The sequence below is a fragment of the Curcuma longa genome, chromosome 17 (assembly GCF_044706935.1).
Source record: "Curcuma longa cultivar G26 ecotype Majalengka, Jawa Barat chromosome 17, ITB_CL_G26_1.1, whole genome shotgun sequence".
NCBI classification, from domain to species: domain Eukaryota; kingdom Viridiplantae; phylum Streptophyta; class Magnoliopsida; order Zingiberales; family Zingiberaceae; genus Curcuma; species Curcuma longa.
The window spans coordinates 6167772-6188817 of NC_133877.1; the positions used below are offsets into that span (position 1 = coordinate 6167772).

The 21046-nt window shown below is 37.2% G+C and overlaps 3 protein-coding genes across 6 annotated transcripts; 2 read left to right on the forward strand and 1 right to left on the reverse strand.

Moving 5' to 3' along the window:
* Positions 1–365: 365 nt before the first annotated feature.
* LOC141848726 (cyclic pyranopterin monophosphate synthase, mitochondrial) lies at positions 366–11077 on the forward strand. 3 transcript variants are annotated; one of them, XM_074736772.1, is made up of 5 exons: positions 366–910; positions 978–1094; positions 6297–6529; positions 9058–9192; positions 10358–11077. In XM_074736772.1, the coding sequence occupies exons 4-5, from the start codon at positions 9100–9102 to the stop codon at positions 10934–10936; spliced, it is 672 nt and encodes a 223-aa protein (XP_074592873.1). In that variant the 5' UTR covers positions 366–910; positions 978–1094; positions 6297–6529; positions 9058–9099; the 3' UTR covers positions 10937–11077. The 3 variants fall into 3 exon arrangements, with proteins under 3 accessions (XP_074592873.1, XP_074592872.1, XP_074592874.1); XM_074736771.1 differs by having other exon boundaries at positions 366–905; XM_074736773.1 differs by having other exon boundaries at positions 366–905; positions 6297–6496.
* Positions 11078–11803: 726 nt separating this feature from the next.
* LOC141811682 (uncharacterized) lies at positions 11804–12597 on the forward strand. Its single transcript, XM_074699716.1, has one exon. It carries the CDS (start codon positions 11810–11812, stop codon positions 12356–12358), a length of 549 nt encoding a protein of 182 aa, XP_074555817.1. The 5' UTR covers positions 11804–11809; the 3' UTR covers positions 12359–12597.
* An 11-nt stretch (positions 12598–12608) lies between these two features.
* Positions 12609–15571, reverse strand: LOC141811681 (carotenoid 9,10(9',10')-cleavage dioxygenase 1-like). 2 transcript variants are annotated; one of them, XM_074699715.1, is made up of 13 exons: positions 15434–15571; positions 15192–15326; positions 15006–15108; positions 14659–14918; positions 14391–14570; positions 14242–14320; positions 14015–14096; positions 13807–13869; positions 13602–13740; positions 13217–13535; positions 13092–13144; positions 12873–13025; positions 12609–12793 (listed from the first exon to the last, which is right to left on the reverse strand). In XM_074699715.1, exons 1-13 carry the CDS (start codon positions 15530–15532, stop codon positions 12710–12712), a joined length of 1749 nt encoding a protein of 582 aa, XP_074555816.1. In that variant the 5' UTR covers positions 15533–15571; the 3' UTR covers positions 12609–12709. The 2 variants fall into 2 exon arrangements, with proteins under 2 accessions (XP_074555816.1, XP_074555815.1); XM_074699714.1 differs by having other exon boundaries at positions 12609–12814.
* Positions 15572–21046: the final 5475 nt, after the last annotated feature.

Below are 21046 nucleotides of genomic sequence, written 5' to 3' on the forward strand. Positions count from 1 at the left end.
ATTTATATCCTTTTTCTGATGTAGCATAGCCAAGAAAAATGCATTTCCTTCCTTTATCATCCAATTTAGTTCTAAGTTGTAATGGGATGAAAGCATAGCATGTGTACCCAAACATTCTTAAATGAGAGATATTAGGCCTTTTGTATAGGAGTTCTATTGGAGACTTTCCTCATAAGTTTTGTATTGGCATTAGATTTATGAGATGAGCTACTGTGCTAATGGCTTCACACCAGAATATTTTGGGAACATTAGCATGATTTAGGAGAGTTCTTGCTGTTTCTAGTAGATGCCTATTTTTCCTTTCGGCTACCCCATTTTGTTGAGGGGTATAGGGACATGAGGTTTGATGAATAATTTTCTCATCACAAGCAAAGAAGGAAGAAGATTGGTGGTTTAAATGGGAAGAAATCGGATTTTTTTCCATCCGCCGGCGTCCAAGAAAGGAAGGAGATCGGTTGTTTTCCGGCGAGAAAGGCTTGGTCCTTTAAAAGGGAACTCGCCAGCAGCATGGGTGATCAATCTGTTGCTTCTTTTCTAGCCGCCCCACCCGAGTTCAAGCCTTTCCCCTTTTCTGTTCCTCCTATGCCCGATCCAGATTGGTTTTCTTTTGCCGCCGCCGCCCTTTTCTAGTCACCGGAGCTTGCCAGCTCTTGAGGTGTCGCCTGTTGGTTCACCACAGGCGTTGGAAGATTTGTGAGGTGCGGCTGCTGGTTGAAGAAGTTCACCGGAGAAGACCACTTCTGGCCAGAACGCCTGCAGGTTGAAGGAGTTCGCCGGAGGAGACCACATCTTGCCGGAGCTTCTGCTGGAGCCTGTTCCTTCTGCCAAAAGTTGGTGCCTTGCTGCCTTTGAAGATTACCGGAAATCAGATTACCGGCGATCGTTAGAAAACTCCGGAAACGAAAGTAATGTGTGTTGTTGTGTGTTTCTGATATTAGGGTATTCTTCTGTATTGACCGTTGTTAATTAATGGCTAGTACCGCGACCAGCAACTCGACTCGTGCTTGAGAAGCCGTCCAGATCAAACTTGGTGTGGATCACCGATAGAGCAATCTGATCAGTACATGCCATTTCCGTTGAGCGTCATACGTCAGGTATATCTAGAATAATTGTTATTCTAAAAATTTTATTTTTCCAGCATTTCTACAATTGTGTTGTATCTTGCATGCGTGCGTTGTGAGTGCTATAATAATTTAGATTATTATTATTTTTGCTTCCGTTGTGTATGTTTTAATAAGCATAAAAACACACAATGCACCGGGCCAATCCCAACACCAAAAAGATCGGAGCCAGTTAGTAGAGCATATAAAAGGAACATCGACAAAGAAAAGTCTTACCCTCAACAAATTGTCATTGTTGCGGCTGCTCAATTTCGTCATGCTCAGCATGTTGAAGGCGTCGGCACCGCGGATGGATCGGATTCTCTCCATAACGCTCAGTACCTTTTCAGTGCTGAAGGGAGCGTCAGCTCGGGGGACGGGAATTCTTTCCGACTCCGTGCTCGTCCCAAGCGTGGAGGAGGAAGGAGAGGGGACTCTGTCCCAGCCCACGGGGCTGGTTCTCTCTTGCCTTTCAGCAGCGGGAGTCGGCTCTTCAACTTGCGCCCCTTTTGTCCTCTCCGGAACAGAAGCCAAGTCCGTAGCACTCGGCTCTATCGCTGCCACCGTTGCTGTTTCGGCTATGGGGACCACTTCGGCAGCCTCTAGTTGCTCCGGAGAGTGCGAGACTCCCGACTCAGTTGGGAGAGCAGGCGCCCCTGAGTCAGGAGCACCCGAGGTCGGCTGAGGGGCCTTGGACGTGCAGGATTTCTTTAACCTCTCCTCCCTATTGGTGAGAGATTGAGATCTATGGCGTCCCTTCTTGGGTCAAGCTGTTGGAGGCTTCATGGGCTGGCCCTCCACTGTGGGGAGTGGTGGCTCCCCTGACTCCTCACGGGCAGGTTGTTTTCTCCGAGTGGAAGTCTCGGCCTCAGTCTTGCCTCGGCGCCCTTAGTTTCTTGTGCCTCGATTCCTGGTGAATGGCCTCTTTGGGGCTCGACCTCCGAGGCCTCGACTGAGGCGGTAGGAGTTATCATCGCCTCGAGCGACACCCAATTCCACTTTAGGTACTTGTTTACCGAGGTGTGCATCCAGATGTCGTCTTCTTGTAACAAAAAAAGAATCAGTTAGTTCTTACAGAAGCTCGAGTTCTCTTACTTCTTACCAAGTGATTGTGACAGCTCTGCCTCAATCGGACTTAGGCGCTGTCGGTACAGTAGCCCTTCTTCGCCCACCAGCTTGTTGATGTCGAATTTTTAGCGACTCGGATGCTTCCACGAATGACAGCTCCTTGTGAGATCTCAAGGGAGGCAGACTTGGGAGCTCGGGTTGCCACTTGGTCGGGAAGTTCGCAGGTGTCGGGGGGCGGATGAAGAAGAACTTCAACTTCCACCCTTTGTGAGAAGTCGGGTACTTGTCAAGGAAGTTGTATCCTGGTTTAGAGTTGAAGTAGAAGACGCCTTTTTCTTTTTTCTTCGAGTAAAAGAAGAAATGGAAGACGGTTGGACTCCAAGGAATCTGATACATGCGAAAAATAAGGGTGACTCCACAAAGGAGTCGGAAAGAGTTGGAAGTTAGTTAGTTCAGTGAGATGTGGAAGTAGGTTGAAATTTCTTGGAAGAAATCGGGGATGGGGAAACGAAGGCCATCTTCTAGCTGACCATGGAAAAAAGTAAGGCAACTAGCCGGTGGTACGTGTGGTCTCTGATCCGACTTGGGAACCCTAATTTTATAGCTGCTAGGTATCTCGTAGGTTAACCTAATATTAGACCTAGACTCTCGGGTGAAAGAGGAAATGACAAACTCATACCAAGGACCTATAGCCTCTTCTGAAGCCATTCCTAGCCAGACCTTTACGAAGAAGGAAGAAGGAGATAAAGACTTACTTGGTGCGAGGAGGCAAGGAAGACAGGGTCACTGGAGACGAGGAAGGAGGCAGGAGCAAGGAGACAAAGGCAGAGGAAGACGGTCGCGCAGCAGCCGCGCGCCTGCCTTCTCGCCTTATATATTTGATACCTCTGTGATCCTCAACCGTCCGATGGGGCGGCGAAAAAAAGGCGGGAGCTGCCGTCAGCCATCCGATGGGCTCGATTCCCCAATAAATCTCCTTCATCATGGTGACGATTTGCTTGTCCCATTGGCCATCACGCCTTCATTAATGCTACCTCGGAAATGACCCCTGCCATGCCGGAGGCATGGCGTGCCACTGGCGGGATGACGCCTATCTCTCCCATGCGCATGTTATCCGAAGCTGATTCACCCGCTTTTAAAATACAAAATGCGAAAGCGAGTCGACCACTCTGGTCCCAATTTGACTCTGACTCAACTTGGACTCGCGTATACACTATTCTAGTCAGTCTATCTTACGCGTTCTACGACTAGACTTGGAAGGAGGCTTGTGTTATGACCGTGAGGAGTAGACCGAGTGAGAGACTTAGGATTCAGCATCTTACTAGACCCAACCCTCGCGTCGACCCGCAGCAGCCGACTCGACAGATAACCTAAGTCAATCCTTGGTCCGCGACTTCGACCATGGAGTCCCTTGCATCCCCGAACTAGGCTTGCCCGAGTTGTATCCTCGTGGAGACAGACTCCTAAGCCCGAGCTGAATCCTCGTGAAGACAGACTCCTAAGCCCGAGCTGACTGCTCATGAGGTCCCGATTTTTCTCAATCAACTTGGTCGCATCATCCCTACGCAGACTCGGCTCGGACTCGATTTAGACAACCTTGGTGCACTGCTCCATTAAATATTATTCTTCCCATCATACAGAAAGGTCATTATTCCCCCTGACATGCCCCTACCACCAATCATGGTCCATATTCTGACAGACAGGCGCGAAATGACCCTTCAATTGCATGTCAGCGATGAGACTTCTACTCTGACCACTCCATTCTTTCTGACAAGGTAATCACTAATGATGAAACATTCTCCTTAATTAGGATGGGATATGACATCCCTCTCGCATATATAGGGAAGATCTCCCTCTAAGGTCAGGTATGCGTGCCCACACGAACAACTTACTCTTGCTATTCTTCTTCTTCTTTCACTTCTTCCTCTTCACTTGCTGACTTAAGCATCGGAGTAGTCGCGTCAGGGCACCCCTGGCCTTCCCTCTCATGATTGTGGTGTTCGCAGATCCATTTGGCTTCCTGGTCCTCTTTCACTCGACTTTGCTTCATCCTGGTGCTGAGAAGCCGATGACGCATCCAGAAGCTGATCTCAACAGGAACAAAGATTTAAGAAATTCTCTCTATTTTGACTTTCCATTCGTAGATTTCAATCATCAGTTTCTGCTTCTTGAATAATATATTAAAGATGTCGAAACCTTCTATAGAAATTTCATGTCCATCCAAGATATGTGATTGATTATTTCTTATTAATACAACTATAATTTTATAGTTTAATTTTTAGTTCTACTTATGTTAAAAAACTTTAGTTTCTAAAATTTTCCTCCACAATTCAACCTCATTTAATCTATTTACACTCTCATCAATTACAAGGATATCACTTGAAAATAACATAGAGGTTTATCTTGAATATGATTGGTTAGTTCATTTATACTAACATAAAACGATAAAAGATTTAGACTAATTATTAGATATTTTTCGTACTCTAGAAACTACCACAATAAATATTTATTGACTCTCGTAAAAATAATTTTATTTAATAAGTTAGCCTAATTGTACATTGATCTCCTAGACTCCTTGAAACTTCAATAAGCAATAGTTATATCATATCTGAACCTTAATTTCTAGTAAAGTTTCTTTAACCTTATTCAATCTACATATACAAACAAATCTATTATTCCTGAAATCATCATATTTTTTCAACATTTAAAATTTGTAAAATGTTCATTAAATAATTCATAAAAATAATTTTTATCTTTTAAATAAAATAAAATTTATTTAAATATAGATAATGATATAGTAAAGAATTTATCCTAATAACTTAAGTGAATTCATATAGTCGACTCCACGTTTAATGGAATAAAGATTCAATTGTTGTTATTATCATTGTTGTGGTTGATTTTCCTCTTTCCTTGCATTGTCATCAACAAGAACCTTTTCATTTTTATCTTTTCTGCATTTGACATTATCTGGGTCTTTGCATTTTCTTTCTCTAGCTTTAGAAAATTTTATGTTATTCCCAACATTTTTGCTCGTAAATTGTGATACCCTTTAAATTTGCTATAATTAATACCCTATTATGGTCTTAGTTTTGCTTCCCCACTAATTCCTTTCTAATTTTTACAGAAATTATAACATTAGATCAACAATTAATTTGTTTAACTATAAGCAAATAATTCCACATTTTAAGATTTAAAAATACTAAAGATTTCTTCTTGAATTGGCACAACTTTAGCACAAATTTATGAATAAAACATGTTGAATATTTTGAATAGGAGGGAAAATCAACTAGGACATTGATTAAAATGTGCATAATATTCTAGATGGATGGAACTATAATTAAATATAAGCACTGTTGGTAACTTTGAACATGCATGGTTGAAAGATCATTTTGATTGTTAAACCATGTTGAAATAGTTTTGTAAATATCCAAGCATAATAAGTATTTTTGGGATCCATAAATGGAATAGCTATAAGGTTTATGGGGCAATGTTTCTGCCTGAATTGATATTCCTCATTTATTCATAGGCAAACACACTTGAATAAGATAGTACAGACAATGAAAAAGAATCGATAAGGATTTTAACTTTCTGAAGTCTCTTAAATATGACTTGCTACATTCTATTGAGGAAAATATCTTTCATCAAACCATCTGAGTTAAAATACTTGAATCACTACTATTTATTTCTTTATAGATGATCATGAGATCAATCATGTAGGATCATTGGAGTGGCAGATTTCATCTTTTTTTTTTTTTTTTTTTGCTATACTGAATCACCACCATTTTCATAATTTTTAAAAATTAGACCATCAAGTTATTTCACTAACCATTTCAATAAAACTATCCTTTCATGTTTTTTAAAGCTATCATTAAAGTTTTATCAATGTTAAATACCTTTTTTAATATTTTATTTTATTATAAAAATATTGTCTTCTTAAGGTTAAATTATCTATTCTATCTTAAACTACTAGCCAAATTATTCATTTATTAAAAAAGAATATTTTAATTTTTATATTAATGAAATCATCGGAGCATTTAAAAAATAGGTTAGGACGCATCTAGAAATTACCCAACGTTGACTGAAGTAAAATAAATTTCACTGGGGGGTTTCCCTACGTTTTCCTCGCAGGTCGCCGCACTTGCCCTCGTTAACCCTTCGATCCGTTCTCTCCGGCCGCCGCAACGACTAGCAGCTTTTTCTCTTGCTATAGAAGCAGTGGCTAGCGCGATCTTACCTATTATAGCTCTATCAGGCGGTAGGCGGACGCAGGCAGCGTAATTGTTGTATTCTATGCGAGCACGCAGTGAGATCTGAATGGGGATCGAGTGGTAAGCAGTGATTTCCTCCTGAAAAGGACACAGGTTTGTCAGACAATCTGTTCTACTTGTAGTTCAGCTGTAGTTCAACTGTTGATTGTTGACTGCTCAGCATAAATAATTTTTAGCGAACGCCAAGTTGAATATCATCGTTTCCACAGTTATTTAATGTTGCGTTTATTCCTATGGACATAATTTATGCTGTTTTAATATCTTTTCTTTAGGATCCATAATTTGCACCAGCTATATCCGGGAATCAATCGTCTAGTTGACTATTAGTTGAACCTGTAGCTTTGCATCGACAACCTTTTAGACCTCTATTGGCGAACTTGAATGGTTACCCATTTATTCTATTTCTTTTTAAATCAGTCAATGAACAAGAAGTATCTTTTCACGCTGATATAAACCTAGTCAGATTCATGACTTTAAGAGCACTTTTCAACTCCTAAGACTTATTAAGGTAGAAAGGGTTCTGGTTTAGGCTGGCTGATGCATGATGATATGTCTGTTAGAATGTTGTCCTCCTTTGATGATAATTTAGCGTTGTGACCTTGAGCATGGACCCTGGTTGTGTAAAGTTTAGTATTTTTAGCTAGTTTTTAGCTTATAGCAATCCTTTATTAGTGCTATGTTGTTGAAACCTAATTTCTGATTTGTATAGCAGTCCTTTATTGTCTTTCCACAGCTTTTTAATAATCTGATTCATTTTATCACTTCATTTAACTATCTGAGTGCTATCCCCTTATTATGGGTCAGTTTTTAGTTCGTGGTCAATTGCTTATGTTTTCATAGCCATCTATTAATGTGAAGTACCGAGGCAACCAGAACTTTTTTACGGACGCATATGGGTTGTTATTTTTTTTTTGAAAGAATTAGGCTACGTTTGGTACGACGTAATGTAATCACACTTGTAATGTAATCAAGTTTGTAATGTAATCTTGATTACATTACTATGTTTGGTTGAAGGAATGCATGTAATCTTTGATTACAAGAATGATTACATTACAGTGTTTGGTGTACATTATTTTCAGTAAGGAATCTAATTTTTATTATTATAAAATACCAATAATACCCTCCTAATTTTTAAAAAAAAATAAATAAATGTAATAATAAAGATTATTTTTATTATCTTTAAAATAAATTATTTTTATTAATAATTAATAATTAATAATTAATAATTTTTATTATTAATAAAATTAATTATTTTTATTAATAAAATTAATAATTATTTAATAATTTTATTAATTATAAAAAATAAAAATTATTAAAATATTTATTAATTACTAATTAAAATTAATTAATAATTTTTAATAATTAATAATTTATTATTAACTATTAATTTTTAAAATTAATTATTAATAATTAATTAATTATTTTTATTTTTAAAATAATTAATTAGTTTAAATAATAATTAATTAAAATTATAAAATAAAAATTATTAAAATAATTAATAAATATTTTATTAATTAATAATAATAATAAATAATTTTTATTTAAATTATTAATAATTATTATTAATAATTTTATTATTTTAATTATTTTAATTATTTTAATTATTTTATTAATTATAATTATTAATACTTATTTTAATAATTAATAATTATTATTTTATTATTATTAATTATTATTAATACTTATTTTAATAATTAATAATTATTATTTTATTAATTATTATTATTAATACTTATTTTAATAATTAATAATTATTATTTTATTAATACTTTTATTAATTATTTTAATTAATTTTATTAATAATTAATTATTAATTAAAATTATAAAATAAAAATTATTAAAATAATTAATAAATATTTTATTAATAAATAATAATAATAAATAATTTTTATTTAAATTATTAATAATTATTATTAATAATTTTATTATTTTAATTATTTTATTAATTATAATTATTAATACTTATTTTAATAATTAATAATTATTATTTTATTAATACTTTTATTAATTATTTTAATTAAGTTTATTAATAATTAATTATTAATTATAATTAATAAATTATTGATTTTATAAAATTATTAATTTTATTAATAAAGTGGAAAGGTATATTTGGTACGATAAAAATAGAATCTGTGATGTAATCGGATTACATACTATTTCCTTTGTAATCCAGATTACATATCTTGGCTCCTCTTTTGTAATTCAATTATATTACATTATATCTCTAAAATGTTACCAAACAAAGTAAATCATCTTGTAATGTAATCCTGATTACCCCTTATCAAACATGCCCTTATAGAATAATATCTAAGAATTGTATTTTTTATATATGTATATCCTACAGAGCAGTAATATTGGTCTCTAATCAGCTAAATGGGATCTTATTTCCTTACATGTTTGATAATGCTGGGTGACTGTGATCCTTAAGTTTGAGAATAAGAAATTGTAAACTTGGTAATTGAGTAAAGTGAATAATGAAATCTCATATAAGCAGATCAATTGTTTGTGAGGATGAGCAAGCTTGATCTAAATAAGAAAATATTTTCATTGGAATTTGGAAGTTCTAAACATGCTAGTAGTCATCATCATCCATTTAGCTTCACTTCTGTTTCCGCCTGCAGTTCTTGATAAATTAGCGACGCGCGAAGTTCTATCTGGTGGCTATGTTTCTGAGAAGTGTAAAATCTCACTACTATATAAGAAGATGCTTCTTCAGTAGCATTAGCCATGATGCTGCAATTACAGAGCTAAACAAGGTAATGCAACTAAATCCAGTGCACTCTAATTTTTTTGGTTAGTATGAGTTGCTAACCCAGCTTCTAGTGATATCTTGTCCTAGTTTTTGCTTTGTTTTTGTTTCACTAAAGATTTTGTTTGTATACTTTTGTCTCTAAACTTCTCTTTGTTGTTTACTTTATCAACCGTATGACAAATTTTCAATTCTTCATATTATTTGAATATTCTATTTTTTTTTTTACTTTCGCAAATTGTTGGGCTCATTACTGTAATTCCACTACTATATTTCCTCTTGTCGATTAGAACATAACTGCAGTACTTCTTTATTACCAACTATTTGGTATTTAGATAACTATTGTCTGATGTCTGTACAATGTTTATTTATGCTGCTGAATCCAATTTCTTTGTTCACAGGCTACATAGTTTCATCAGTGTATTTTCTTTTATTTTGTTTTAGATCTACATTATTTTGCAACAAAATGCCACTCTAACACCAACACTACCTTTGAATGACCAAACTTTATGAAAAATCAATGGTTTTTTGTTATGTATTGCTAGAGACATTCTCTATATCCTTGCTATATCTTGTTGGAGTATGGTGATTGTCTGTGCGCTTGTGTACTGAACCTTGTGATATTGCTCATCATTAGCATTTTGCTACTTATATATCTCTTTATTAGCATGCTTATTTTTATGATTTGATTTTTGTCACAACTTTGGTTTTTCTAGAAATCTCGTCCTTGAATATTTTACCCTTGTTGAAAATTTTAGGATCTTTTGCTTCTTCTTGTTTATGTCTATCTACTATTCTAAGAGAGCAAAAAATAAGTTTGAGCTTATGGCCGATTGATGTCTTAGTGTGGAAAAGTTTGACCAAGACTGCAACAACATATAAGAATTTTTCTAAAATTATTATAGGTTGTGCTGTTCCAACATAACCCAATGCGACAATACAAAAACTAGATAAAATATTTGAGCAACCTGTGTAGACATTGGGAAAAGATGCCATGATCACTTCTTTTTGGTGATAATCATGTGAAATTAAGTCATCAATGTTCAATTTGTTTTTCATGCATTATTGCAAGAGGGAGTGAATTCTAATCCTTACCAGTTCCTTTTGTGCAGTATTGACTGCATAAACATTCTTATCATTCAACTTTGTTTAATGTATGCATGCCACTTCAGGAAATGGAGTCAATTTTTGGCACGCCACCTTCATCCAGTGCCCTAAGTTCAAGTGCTCCTCCTCAAGTATCTGCCTTTGCCTCTGCCGGCTCAAAAGAAGACCCTGCAAGATTGTCTCATGTCGATAGCAGCGGACATGCCAAGATGGTAGATGTGTCTGGTAAAGACGAAAGTAAAAGAGTTGCAGTCGCAAGTTGCAGAGTTCTTTTAGGCCAAAAGGTGTTCAAATTGGTTGCCTCAAACCAGATAGCAAAAGGGGATGTCCTGACTGTGGCAAAGATTGCTGGAATCACTGGAGCAAAGCAGACTAGCAACCTCATTCCGTTGTGTCATAACATTGGTCTCGCACATGTTCGTGTTGATCTGAAACTGAATGAGAAAGATCACAGTGTCGAGATTGAAGGGGAAGCTGCAACAGCAGGGAAGACAGGAGTCGAAATGGAAGCCATGACTGCTGTTACGATTGCTGGGCTTACAGTATACGATATGTGCAAGGCTGCCTCTAAGGAGGTTTGCGTCACTGATGTTCGCCTCGAGCGCAAGGCAGGAGGTAAGAGCGGCTACTGGTCGAGGGAATAATGATTCAATGATGTAGTCAAAGTTTTTTTAAAATTGGTTTAGATAGAATGTTCAATTAATCTCTTGCAGCAGTTATTTCTTGTTGAACAAATGTTCGATTCAACAATAACTGAAAAAAAAACACTATATTGCTTCCGATCAGATTGGTCTCGGCTCGGGTTCCAACTTAAAGCACATACCACTGTTAGTAAACATTCTTCCAATTTGACACTAATTTTACCTCAAACTACATGATATAATGAAAAATGGGATAATAAGATAGAAATGCTCCCTAGAATTTCATTACATGCAACCAATGCAGGTGCAAATCTATCTGTCTGAACCACAAATGTCATATCAAGTTAGGTTTCGTCAATAACCCTGATCTGATTCCTGAAGGCAAAGAAGAAGAATGACTTTTGTTCTCATTCTCATCTCCATTCAAATGCACTTAAGAAACAAAGATTCTCAGGTTATAGATTATGATAGCTACGAATCTCACTGAAAACACGTTGCTCAATTTAATTGTGAATTTTTTAGTCAGTTATGATCGCCCAACATGAAAAAACATTTAAAAAAACGAGTTGAATAGGACTCACACATTCCTTACTTTGAAAAACTTAATTAGACGAAAACTGAAGAAAAACACCAAAAGCACGATTCCACTCTCACTCACCAACCTCGAACACTTTGCCTCTTCCCCACTCTACCTCTGCACAAATCAATATTTTTTAAATTATTATTATTTTTTTAAATGAGAGACAACTAAAAGGTTGCATCAACTACTGCTGCTGCTACTTACAAGTTACCGCTACAGTAGTAGACTTTCCATCCCAAATAAAGCAAACCAATGCGTGGAAGTCGAAGGCATCACGCCCCGAATTCGGCTTCGCCATGGCCACCACTCCCCCACCACACCATCGCCACCATCGCGGCGGCGGCGGGACCAACCTTGCCTCCTGCCTCCTGGCCACGGTATTCCTTTTCCTCGTCTTCGTCGCCGCCGCCGTCGTCCTCTTCGTCCTCTTCCACCCCCGCGACCCCGAGATCCAGGTGTCCTCCGTCCAGCTCCCCGGATTCGCCGCCGCCAACGGAACCCTTCGCTTCACCTTCAACCAGTACGCCGCCGTCCGCAACCCCAACCGCGCCGCCTTCTCCCACTACGACAGCACCCTCCAGCTCGCCTACGCCGGCCACCGAGTGGGGTTCGCGTTCATCCCCGCGGGGAAGATCGCCGGAGGCCGCACGCAGCACGTCGGCGTCTCCTTCTCCGTCAACGCCCTACGGCCGCCCGGCGCCGTCGCCGCGATCGAGGTGGACTCCAGGATGCGAGTGAAGGGCCGCGTCCGGGTGCTGCGCTTCTTCACGCACCACGTCGAGGCCACCTCCGGGTGCCGCGTCGCGGTCTCCGCCGACGGATCTGTGCTGGGAGTCCGGTGCTGATCGATCGCGGCGCACATCGACATGAAATCCGGTGAAACTCGGGAGTGAAGAGGGGCGATCCTCTCCATTCGAAGGGGAAAAAAAAGTTTACGGATTCCTTTCGCGATCTAAAATTTACGGATCGATGGTTTTTTGTCTGTGGGATTGTAATCTGATCCTACATAAATTAATTTTCTTTGATTTATTAGTTTCACTCGCTGATGTGTGCGTACATATTTATCAACAACAATTGTTAAGTTCAGAACACAACTTAATTTATTTCAGAATTAAACCAAAAGAGCTTGCTCCATTACAACGCAGAGAGACTCACAGTGCTACTATTTGATCACACAATGACTTAAAATTCAACGTTTACATATATTTATAAGTACCATGAAAACCATAAGGCACTCTTTGGGGTAATTCTATTCTGGCTACTGGCCCTTCAGTAAACCTCTTTGCGTCAATGATATAAACCTGCAATCAGACATTGTCTCAGATTTGTTTTAACCAGAAAAAAAATGGAAATTCTTACCATGGATTTGTTTGATTTTTCATCATGCACGTAGGAAATCAACCAGCCATCATCTTCCTCAGTTCCTTGTAGGTTCTGAACAAATTCTAGGCCTGAACAAAACTGGCGCTCACCAAGTGCATGGTACTCAACCTTTATCAGCTCCTCATTATCCTGAGACAAAAACAAGGAAAGTTATGTGATCAATCCATTCATCATTTTATTGTATCAATTCACAACCTTATCTTGCAAGTCAAAGTGTAGCTTAGCGATCATCTTGAACTTTCCAGCACCTACATCAAAGATATTATTTGGTCATGAGCCCTTTTTTTGGTAGAATCAGTGTGTTAAGATTTGCCAGTCACCTAAGTTTGAGCTTGCTTCCGAATCCACTACTTGAGTATAAGCGTATTTGTTCCTCAGACCGACAAATCTGCTGTTAATCGTCGGAAATTCCATTGCGAACTCCTTTCCTGTGAGGAATGCTTCTGTGACGGCACCAGTTTTCATGTTGAGTCTCCACTGATAAGGACGCGGAAAAAGTGATCCATCCACTGAAGGATCAAAGGTATTGGAGTCCTCGTTAGGAAATTGGACTGCTCTTCGGTACCACTCTGGTTTGTTTGCCTTGTGGTCTGGACCTGGAATCACTGATCCAGTTGTTCTGCACCCTCTTACAACAACCTGCTATGGATTTAGTAAACCATCTTTTCTTTGATGACTAGCAATTAATTAAGGACCTAGTTTTACCTCATCACCATCCTCGAAGGTATTGATGATATGGAAACTACAGTGATTTTTAACTCTGAACCAAGAAACTGATTCTGCATTGCCAAAACGAGGCATAACCCCTATCTTCGATTTTCCATTTTGCTCATAACCAATGAACCTGCAATTTTATCGAAATGGAGTTAGATTAAACCTTTATAATTAAGTTAACATACGGTTAACGTACGGTTTCCCGGCAAGAGCTCTACTAATGCCAATTTCCAGTGGGTAATCCATGATGATATTGTAGCTGAAGAACATAAACCAATCAGTTAATTAGAAACCTGTTTCTAGTGTTGAACATCTCGAGTTTCATTTTAAATTGACACATTCTACTACATCATAAGTTTCACCGATGAATCGCAGAGTACCAAATGATGAACCATAGTACTCACTTCTCAGTCACGCCAAGCTCATGAACTAGAACCCCAGTTTTAAATTTCAGGTCGACTTTGTGAAGCATCTTAGTTCCATCAGCTTAATGAAACAGCAGAAAAAGGAAACTCCAGCATCAGTACATGGATGATAAGAAGAAAGACAGTTTCATTTTTATTCTCTAACTAAAACCTATTCATTCATTTCAGTTGCTCGAACTAATATCATAGATGACATTTACAGATACCTGATATGACTCCCAAGACATAGTATGGTTTTTGTATGGCAATACCCATGATAACCAACTCTCCAGTATGTGGAACTCTCTGTACCAAACACAGTCAGATAAAATTTTCAGCACATTAGAATTAATAGTGATAAAAACATAAACACAACCTTCGGATGACTAGTAAAAGGTCGGTCCCAAGTGCCATTGACATCCCAGGATTTGAGAGTATCCAGATTAGAAGGATCAACTTCATAAGGCAGGTTCTGCTCTGATATTGCATATAGTTTTCCAGCATGCTCAAAAACACTGGTGTTGGCTTCCAACTTCACTGGTTGGCCACATCTCACCTAATCAATCGGAAGCATATACTCGACACTTAAATGGCCTAAATTAATTAACCATCATCTGAAGCAAGGATTTTTATCGTCTATGTACCGTGTTGATGAAAAAAGAAGCCAACACTGCGGAAGGGTCACCGGCAGCTTGAGGAAGGAAGAGTTTCTTGTTTCTGTTCTTCTCCAGCAGGAAGGTTTCTGTCTCTACGTACTTATTTTTGTATGAAACGTTCCATTTCGCCTCAGAATCCTTGCTGAAATATGTTGCATGAATCATTCCATCACCTTCAACAAATGTGTAAGCTGTTCTTCCAAATACCGAGACTGCAGCGGTCAGATCTGGGTATACATGATTGGGGCCTGCCAATGATCGATGAGCGTCTGACGGTCAATAGATCAACAACGACAACAAAGAAAAGACTGACTTGTTTCAATCACAGTGCGTACCATTTCTCAAGTATATGCCTTGGGGGAAGCCCTCTGGAATGGCTCCTTCTATGGCTGAAACCTGCACTGCTTCTCCTATTTCAGCCACGGGCGCAAAGTTCCCCTGCAACCACCAACGTAGAATGTTAACTAAATTGCAGATGGATGCTCACTAACTATCTTCAAATGGTATTCTTCTAAACATACCGTGCTGAATAAAGGTTCCTTTTCGAATCTGAAGACGGTTTCCACGATCGAGTCCAAAAGGTTCAAAGATGCAGCTTTTAATTGCTCTGGGATTTCAACCTTCAGCGGCAAGGGATTCAACCTTCGCAAAAGTGGCTAACAAAGAACAGATTCAACTTCGATCAGTTCCTACATCTATCAATCAATCCTAAATCTACATGCAGAACGTACGTATTTAATTTGTTTCCAAAGGTCAAGTTAACCTTGAAGGTCGGCGTCGAAGGAAGCGAGTTTGGAGGAGAAGACCCTTGAGGAGTCCTTGAGATGCTACAGATCACAACGGATCGACTGAGTGACTCCATTTTAATCCTTTGAAGTCGAGAAGATTTCGGTTGTCGAGAACGATGATGGTACGAGTTGGACAGAGCGTGCAGGCTGACTGTCTTTATAGCATCGGCATTGAACCGCGACCAAATTTCAGTATTACCTATCTAATTTTCATAGTAAATTTTTAAAGAAGAGAGAAACTAGCAGGGAGGATATAACAAAAATATGATATATATTTTTAATAATGTTGGACCAGTTAAATAAAAAAAAAAAGAATGGAGAGTTTTTTAATATTTTTTTAAAATATAAGATTTTTTTTTTGTTGAAACATAAATAATGTCCTTTCAATTATGAGCATGTTTTTTTATTGTAATTCTGCGGTGGTGCATTTAATAAGTAGAAAGAGACATTTTTATGCCATGTACAGTACAGTATCCATATGCCAAAAAAATAATTAAAGATTATAATTAAAGATTAAAAAAAATACACTGGAGCTGCTTTGATAAACAACAACTTGGAGAGATCCACAATCGATTCCCTTGTCGGCCTTTTGTCCAATCCACCCCATCAAGTTATAATATAAATTCATATCCAAATGATAAAAATAATATGGTGAAGTCAGAAAACGAGAGAAAAATACAATAAAATCATCGTTGTAATCTTTTTTCTCTAGAGATTCTGTTTCCTTCTCCTTCCATATCTCTTCTCGTCCTATAAAGAAATAAAAAGTATCATTCTTAAAAACAAATAAAATCTATAAACTAAATAAGTAAAGACTTACCTCTTCTAATATAACTTCACCAATCCTTATAAAAAAGTTGTAGGATCGAGTGCACGTGAGAGGGGGGGGGGGGGTGAATCACGTGCTTTTTTAAAAATTCGTTCGTTTAAAATCAGAGTTAGACAAGAAACTTTGTGCTTTGAAAAGCGTGCAGCGGAAAATAAGAAATACGAAGCGATGAAAGAAAATGCGTACGAAAGACACAAGTAATTTTTTACTTCGTTCGGAGCCGTCGACGACTCCTACTCGAAGGCCCAGGTCCCTTGGACCTTTCCTGTGGGCAATCCACTATAATCTCTCTACCAGACAAAAACCCCTGGTAGAGTAGGCGCAGTTTATCTTATCCAGGATTAAAAATAATTTAAATAATATTTATTTTATTCTCTTTAAATATTTATTATAGATAGAAATAATTTTATCATTTAATAAAATTACATATTAACAAAATAAATAATAATGAAGATTAATTTTGTTTTACATGCAAAATTAATTTTATTCATATACCAAATAAATCATATAAAATAGAGTTAGTATAATGATAAAATATATTAAAATATAGAATATTTAAAATTAATTAGATCCTGTCAATCCAGACCAGGATCTAACCAGGACTCAACTTAGATCACCCAAGTGGGTCTAAGTTGGACCGCGCCTAAAGTCCAAAATTGGACTCGTCCTCACTGGTTCGCTCCTCCAGTGACTTACCTCACTTACCTCGTGCAGCTCTACTTGACTTCTTAACCCACCAGGACTTCCTGCCAAGGCTCAACCACCCTGGTCTTTCTGCCAAGTCTCAACCAACTTGGTCTTCGGCCAGTTGTCAGGCTCCGCGGACCCAACTGGACTTCCTGCCAGGGCTCAACCACCCTGGACTTCAGCCTGGTGTCTGGTTCTAAGTCTTTCGACCCTGCACACTTAGTAAAGAGGTTAAACCCACAACAAACCTAACTTTAACTTATTTGTCATTCATCAAAACTTGAGTTTGACCGTTAGTGCAAACTGCACCAACAATCTCCCCCTTTTTGATGCAATGACAACCTGGGTTAAAGTTAGAAAAATAACATGTTAAAGCAATAAGTAACGACATAATATGCAAATGACATGCTCTAAAATCAGGGTTATTTTAATTGTTTTAATTTCTAACTCTTAACCTTATAACCCTCCCCCTTTGGCATTCATCAAAAAAAATGAAGAACATGCATTCAAGTAATAGACACTCAAGTAATAGGCATTCAAGTGCTTAAAAATAGACTAAGGTTCTGAACTGATTCAGAGGGAGAGTCAAAGATAAATTTTCAAAACTATTTTCAAAGATAAATTTTTCAAAATTATTTTCAAAATAATGTTTAACTCACATATTTGAAAAGTTGGAATACAAAGTATAGAAAGTTAGACTCAAACTCCCCCTGAACCAAGTAAGAATTTTAGCCCACTTTGGATGTCTAACCTCAGTTACTAGCTAACTATCTAGAGGATAGTAGTTTTCACTAGATTAGTCAAGTCAAGCACTAGTGTCTAGCTTAAGTTTACAGAAAGACTACTTGACTTGATCAATGTGAAGGTGGTATTTAACGCCCAGACTTGCTACGATGCACAGACTTAAGCATTCTGAAGTCCAGGCAATACCCTATGCATCTCACATTGTTCTAAGTTGTGGCAAACACAAACAAGTTATACCTAATGTGCTTTGTGAGATGCGGCTTCTAAATCTATAGGTTCATGCAGGTCTAGGGGTCGAGCTTAGGCTAAGTCCACCAACTTTTGAAAATCAAGTTTTAAAATTAATTTTGAAAATTAAAATTAAGTTTGAAAAATGACTTTTTGAAAGTCTGAGTTCAAAAATCAAGTTTAAAAGTTTTTTTTTTTAAAAAAAAATTCAAGCTAATTAACCAAAATTGAGCTAAGTGTAAACCAGAATTTATGAGCTAATTTTTCAAAAAGTAAGAGTGATCCGGTCAGTCCTAGTCTACAACACACATTCCTATTAATCTTCTTAAGTTGCTAAATTCAGATTCAGGAAGTGGTTTAGTAAATATATCAGCTAGGTTAGCCTTAGATTCAACGTGGTTAAGTTCAATTTCCCCTTTATTTACATGATCTCTAACAAAATGGTGTTTTATTTCTATATGTTTAGTCCTGGAGTGGTGGACTGGGTTTTTAGTTAGATTAATTGAACTTAGATTATCAATAAAAATTTTAACTTTCTTAAAATCTAGGTTAAAGTCTTTTAGGGTATGCATCATCCAGAGTAGTTGGGCTACACACTCCCCCATGGCTATGTATTCAGCTTCAGTGGTGGAAAGGGCAACACAATGTTGTTTCCTACTGAACCAACTAACTAGTGAAGGTCCTAGAAGTTGGCATCCACCACTGGTACTTTTTCTATCTAATTTACAGCCAGCATAATCTGAGTCAGAAAATCCAATAAGTTCAAACTGGGCTGTTCTAGGGTACCAAATTCCTAAATTTTCTGTCCCTTTAAGGTACCTAAATATTCTTTTAACTAGGGTTAGATGTGACTCTTTAGCACAGGTTTGATACCTAGCACACATACTAACTGCAAAGAGAATATCAGGTCGACTTGCAGTTAGGTAAAGTAGGCTACCTATAGCACTTCTATAATACTTAAGGTCAACAGGTTTGCCTTTTTGGTCACTATCTAGGATCTGATTGGTAGCCATAGGTGTTTTAATTTCTTTGGTATTATCCATTCCAAATTTTCTAAGTAATTCTTTAGTATATTTTTGTTGATGGACAAAAGTACCCTCACTAGTTTGTTTTATTTGTAGCCCTAAAAAGAAGGTTAATTGGCCTACTAGACTCATTTCAAATTCATTTTCCATTAACGTTATAAATTCTTGTAAGAAATTTGAGTTAGTTGAGCCAAATATTATATCATCTACATATACCTGGGCTATAAAAATATCAGTTTTTAGGGTCTTAACAAATAGTGTTGGGTCAATTTTACCTTGGTTAAAACCTTTAGATACTAAGTAGTTCGACAGTCTTTCATACCAGGCTCTAGGGGCTTGCTTAAGTCCATATAGGGCTTTCTTAAGTTTAAAAACATAGTCAGGGTGTTCTAAGCTTTCAAAACCAGGGGGTTGACCTACATAAACCTCTTCCTTAATTAGTCCATTTAGGAAGGCTGACTTAACATCCATTTGATACAACTTGAATCCCTTATGGGCTGCATAACCTAAAAGCATCCTAATGGACTCAAGTCTAGCTACAGGGGCATAGGTTTCATCATAATCAAGTCCTTCTACTTGGCTAAACCCCTTAGCAACTAACCTAGCCTTATTCCTAACTGTTTCACCTTGTTCGTTAAGTTTATTTCTAAAGACCCATTTGGTTTCAATACACTTTTTGTCTTTAGGTAAGGGTACTAAGTCCCAAACTTGACTACGTTCAAATTGGGCTAACTCCTCCTGCATAGCTATGATCCAATCAGGGTCAAGTAAAGATTCTTCTATAGACTTGGGTTCAATTTTGGAAATCAAAGCAATCTGGCTAAGGTTTCTAAAGGCTGACCTAGTCTGAACCCTTAGTTCTGGATCACCTATGATTTGATCAGTTGGGTGGGCTGAGCTAACACGGACAGTCCTAGTTTGGTTAGGTTCAGGTTCAGGTTCAGGTTCAATTAGATCATGGTCTTGGTCCTCAGTTGGGTTTTCATCTGGGTTAGTGCTGGACCTAACAAAATCAATTGGTTGGTAAGTGGTTTGATTAGAGTCATTTGGGCTAGATTTTTCATCAAATTTTACATTTGTAGTTTCTTCAATTCTTAGGGTAGTTTTGTTATAAACTCTATAGGCTCTACTGGTAAGGGAATAACCTACAAAGATACCTTCCTCAACCTTAGATGTAAATTTTCCTAAGTGTTCTCTAGTATTTAATATATATACTTTACATCCAAATACTTTAAAATACTTAATATTAGGTTGTTTGTTATAATAGATTTCAAAAGAAGTTTTTCCTAGATTTTTATTTATAGTTATTCTATTTTGTACATAACAGGCTGTACTAACAGCCTCAGCCCAAAGATATTTAGGTAGGTTGTATTCGTTAAGCATTGTTCTGGTTGCTTCTTGTAGTGTTCTATTTTTCCTTTCTACAATTCCATTTTGTTGAGGTGTTTTAGGGCAGGAGAATTCGTGATGATAGCCATTTTCTAAACAGAATTGGTTAAATTTTTTATTTTTGAATTCTCCACCATTATCGCTCCTAAGTCTTTTAATTTTAATTCCTTTTTCATTTTCTATTTGTTTACAAAAGTGGTTAAAAGTTTCAAAGGTTTCATCTTTATTTTTTAAGAATTTTACCCAGGTGAATCTTGAATAGTCATCAATGATTACTAAACAATATAGGTTCCCACCAATCGATTTTACTCCGTGTGAGTCAAATAGGTCTAGGTGAATTAATTCAAGAATTGACTTAGTTTGAGTTTGATTAGTTGGTTTGTGGGTTGACCTAGTTTGTTTTCCTTGTTGGCAAGCATTACATAAGGTTGACTCAAGGTTAGGTAATTTTGGTAGTCCTCTAACTAAACCATTTAGTTTAGGTAGTTTTCTGAAGTGAGTGTGTGAAAGTCTCCTATGCCAGAGCCAAGTCTCATCCTTATGGGTTAAAAGGCAGTTTACTAAGGGACGGGTTAGCCTAATTTCATAAATGTTGTTGTGCCTATGTCCTCTAAGTGTGATGCCTGGGTTGTCAGTGTGTTTGATCAGACATTCATTGGACAAGAACCTAACCTTATAACCAGTAT

What these genes read in the sequence shown, in the direction of transcription:
- LOC141848726 (XM_074736772.1), top strand. Translation starts at nt 9,100, where the DNA reads ATGTTTCTGAGAAGTGTAAAATCTCACTACTATATAAGAAGATGCTTC. An exon ending in CAATTACAGAGCTAAACAAG is followed by an intron (nt 9,193 to 10,357) that starts GTAATGCAACTA and finishes ATGCCACTTCAG; the next exon opens with GAAATGGAGTCAATTTTTGG.
- LOC141811682 (XM_074699716.1), top strand. Translation starts at nt 11,810, where the DNA reads ATGGCCACCACTCCCCCACCACACCATCGCCACCATCGCGGCGGCGGC.
- LOC141811681 (XM_074699714.1), bottom strand. Translation starts at nt 15,532, where the DNA reads ATGGAGTCACTCAGTCGATCCGTTGTGATCTGTAGCATCTCAAGGACT. An exon ending in CTTCTTTTTTCATCAACACG is followed by an intron (nt 14,571 to 14,658) that starts GTACATAGACGA and finishes CCGATTGATTAG; the next exon opens with GTGAGATGTGGCCAACCAGT. An exon ending in GGAAGCAAGCTCAAACTTAG is followed by an intron (nt 13,145 to 13,216) that starts GTGACTGGCAAA and finishes TCTTTGATGTAG; the next exon opens with GTGCTGGAAAGTTCAAGATG.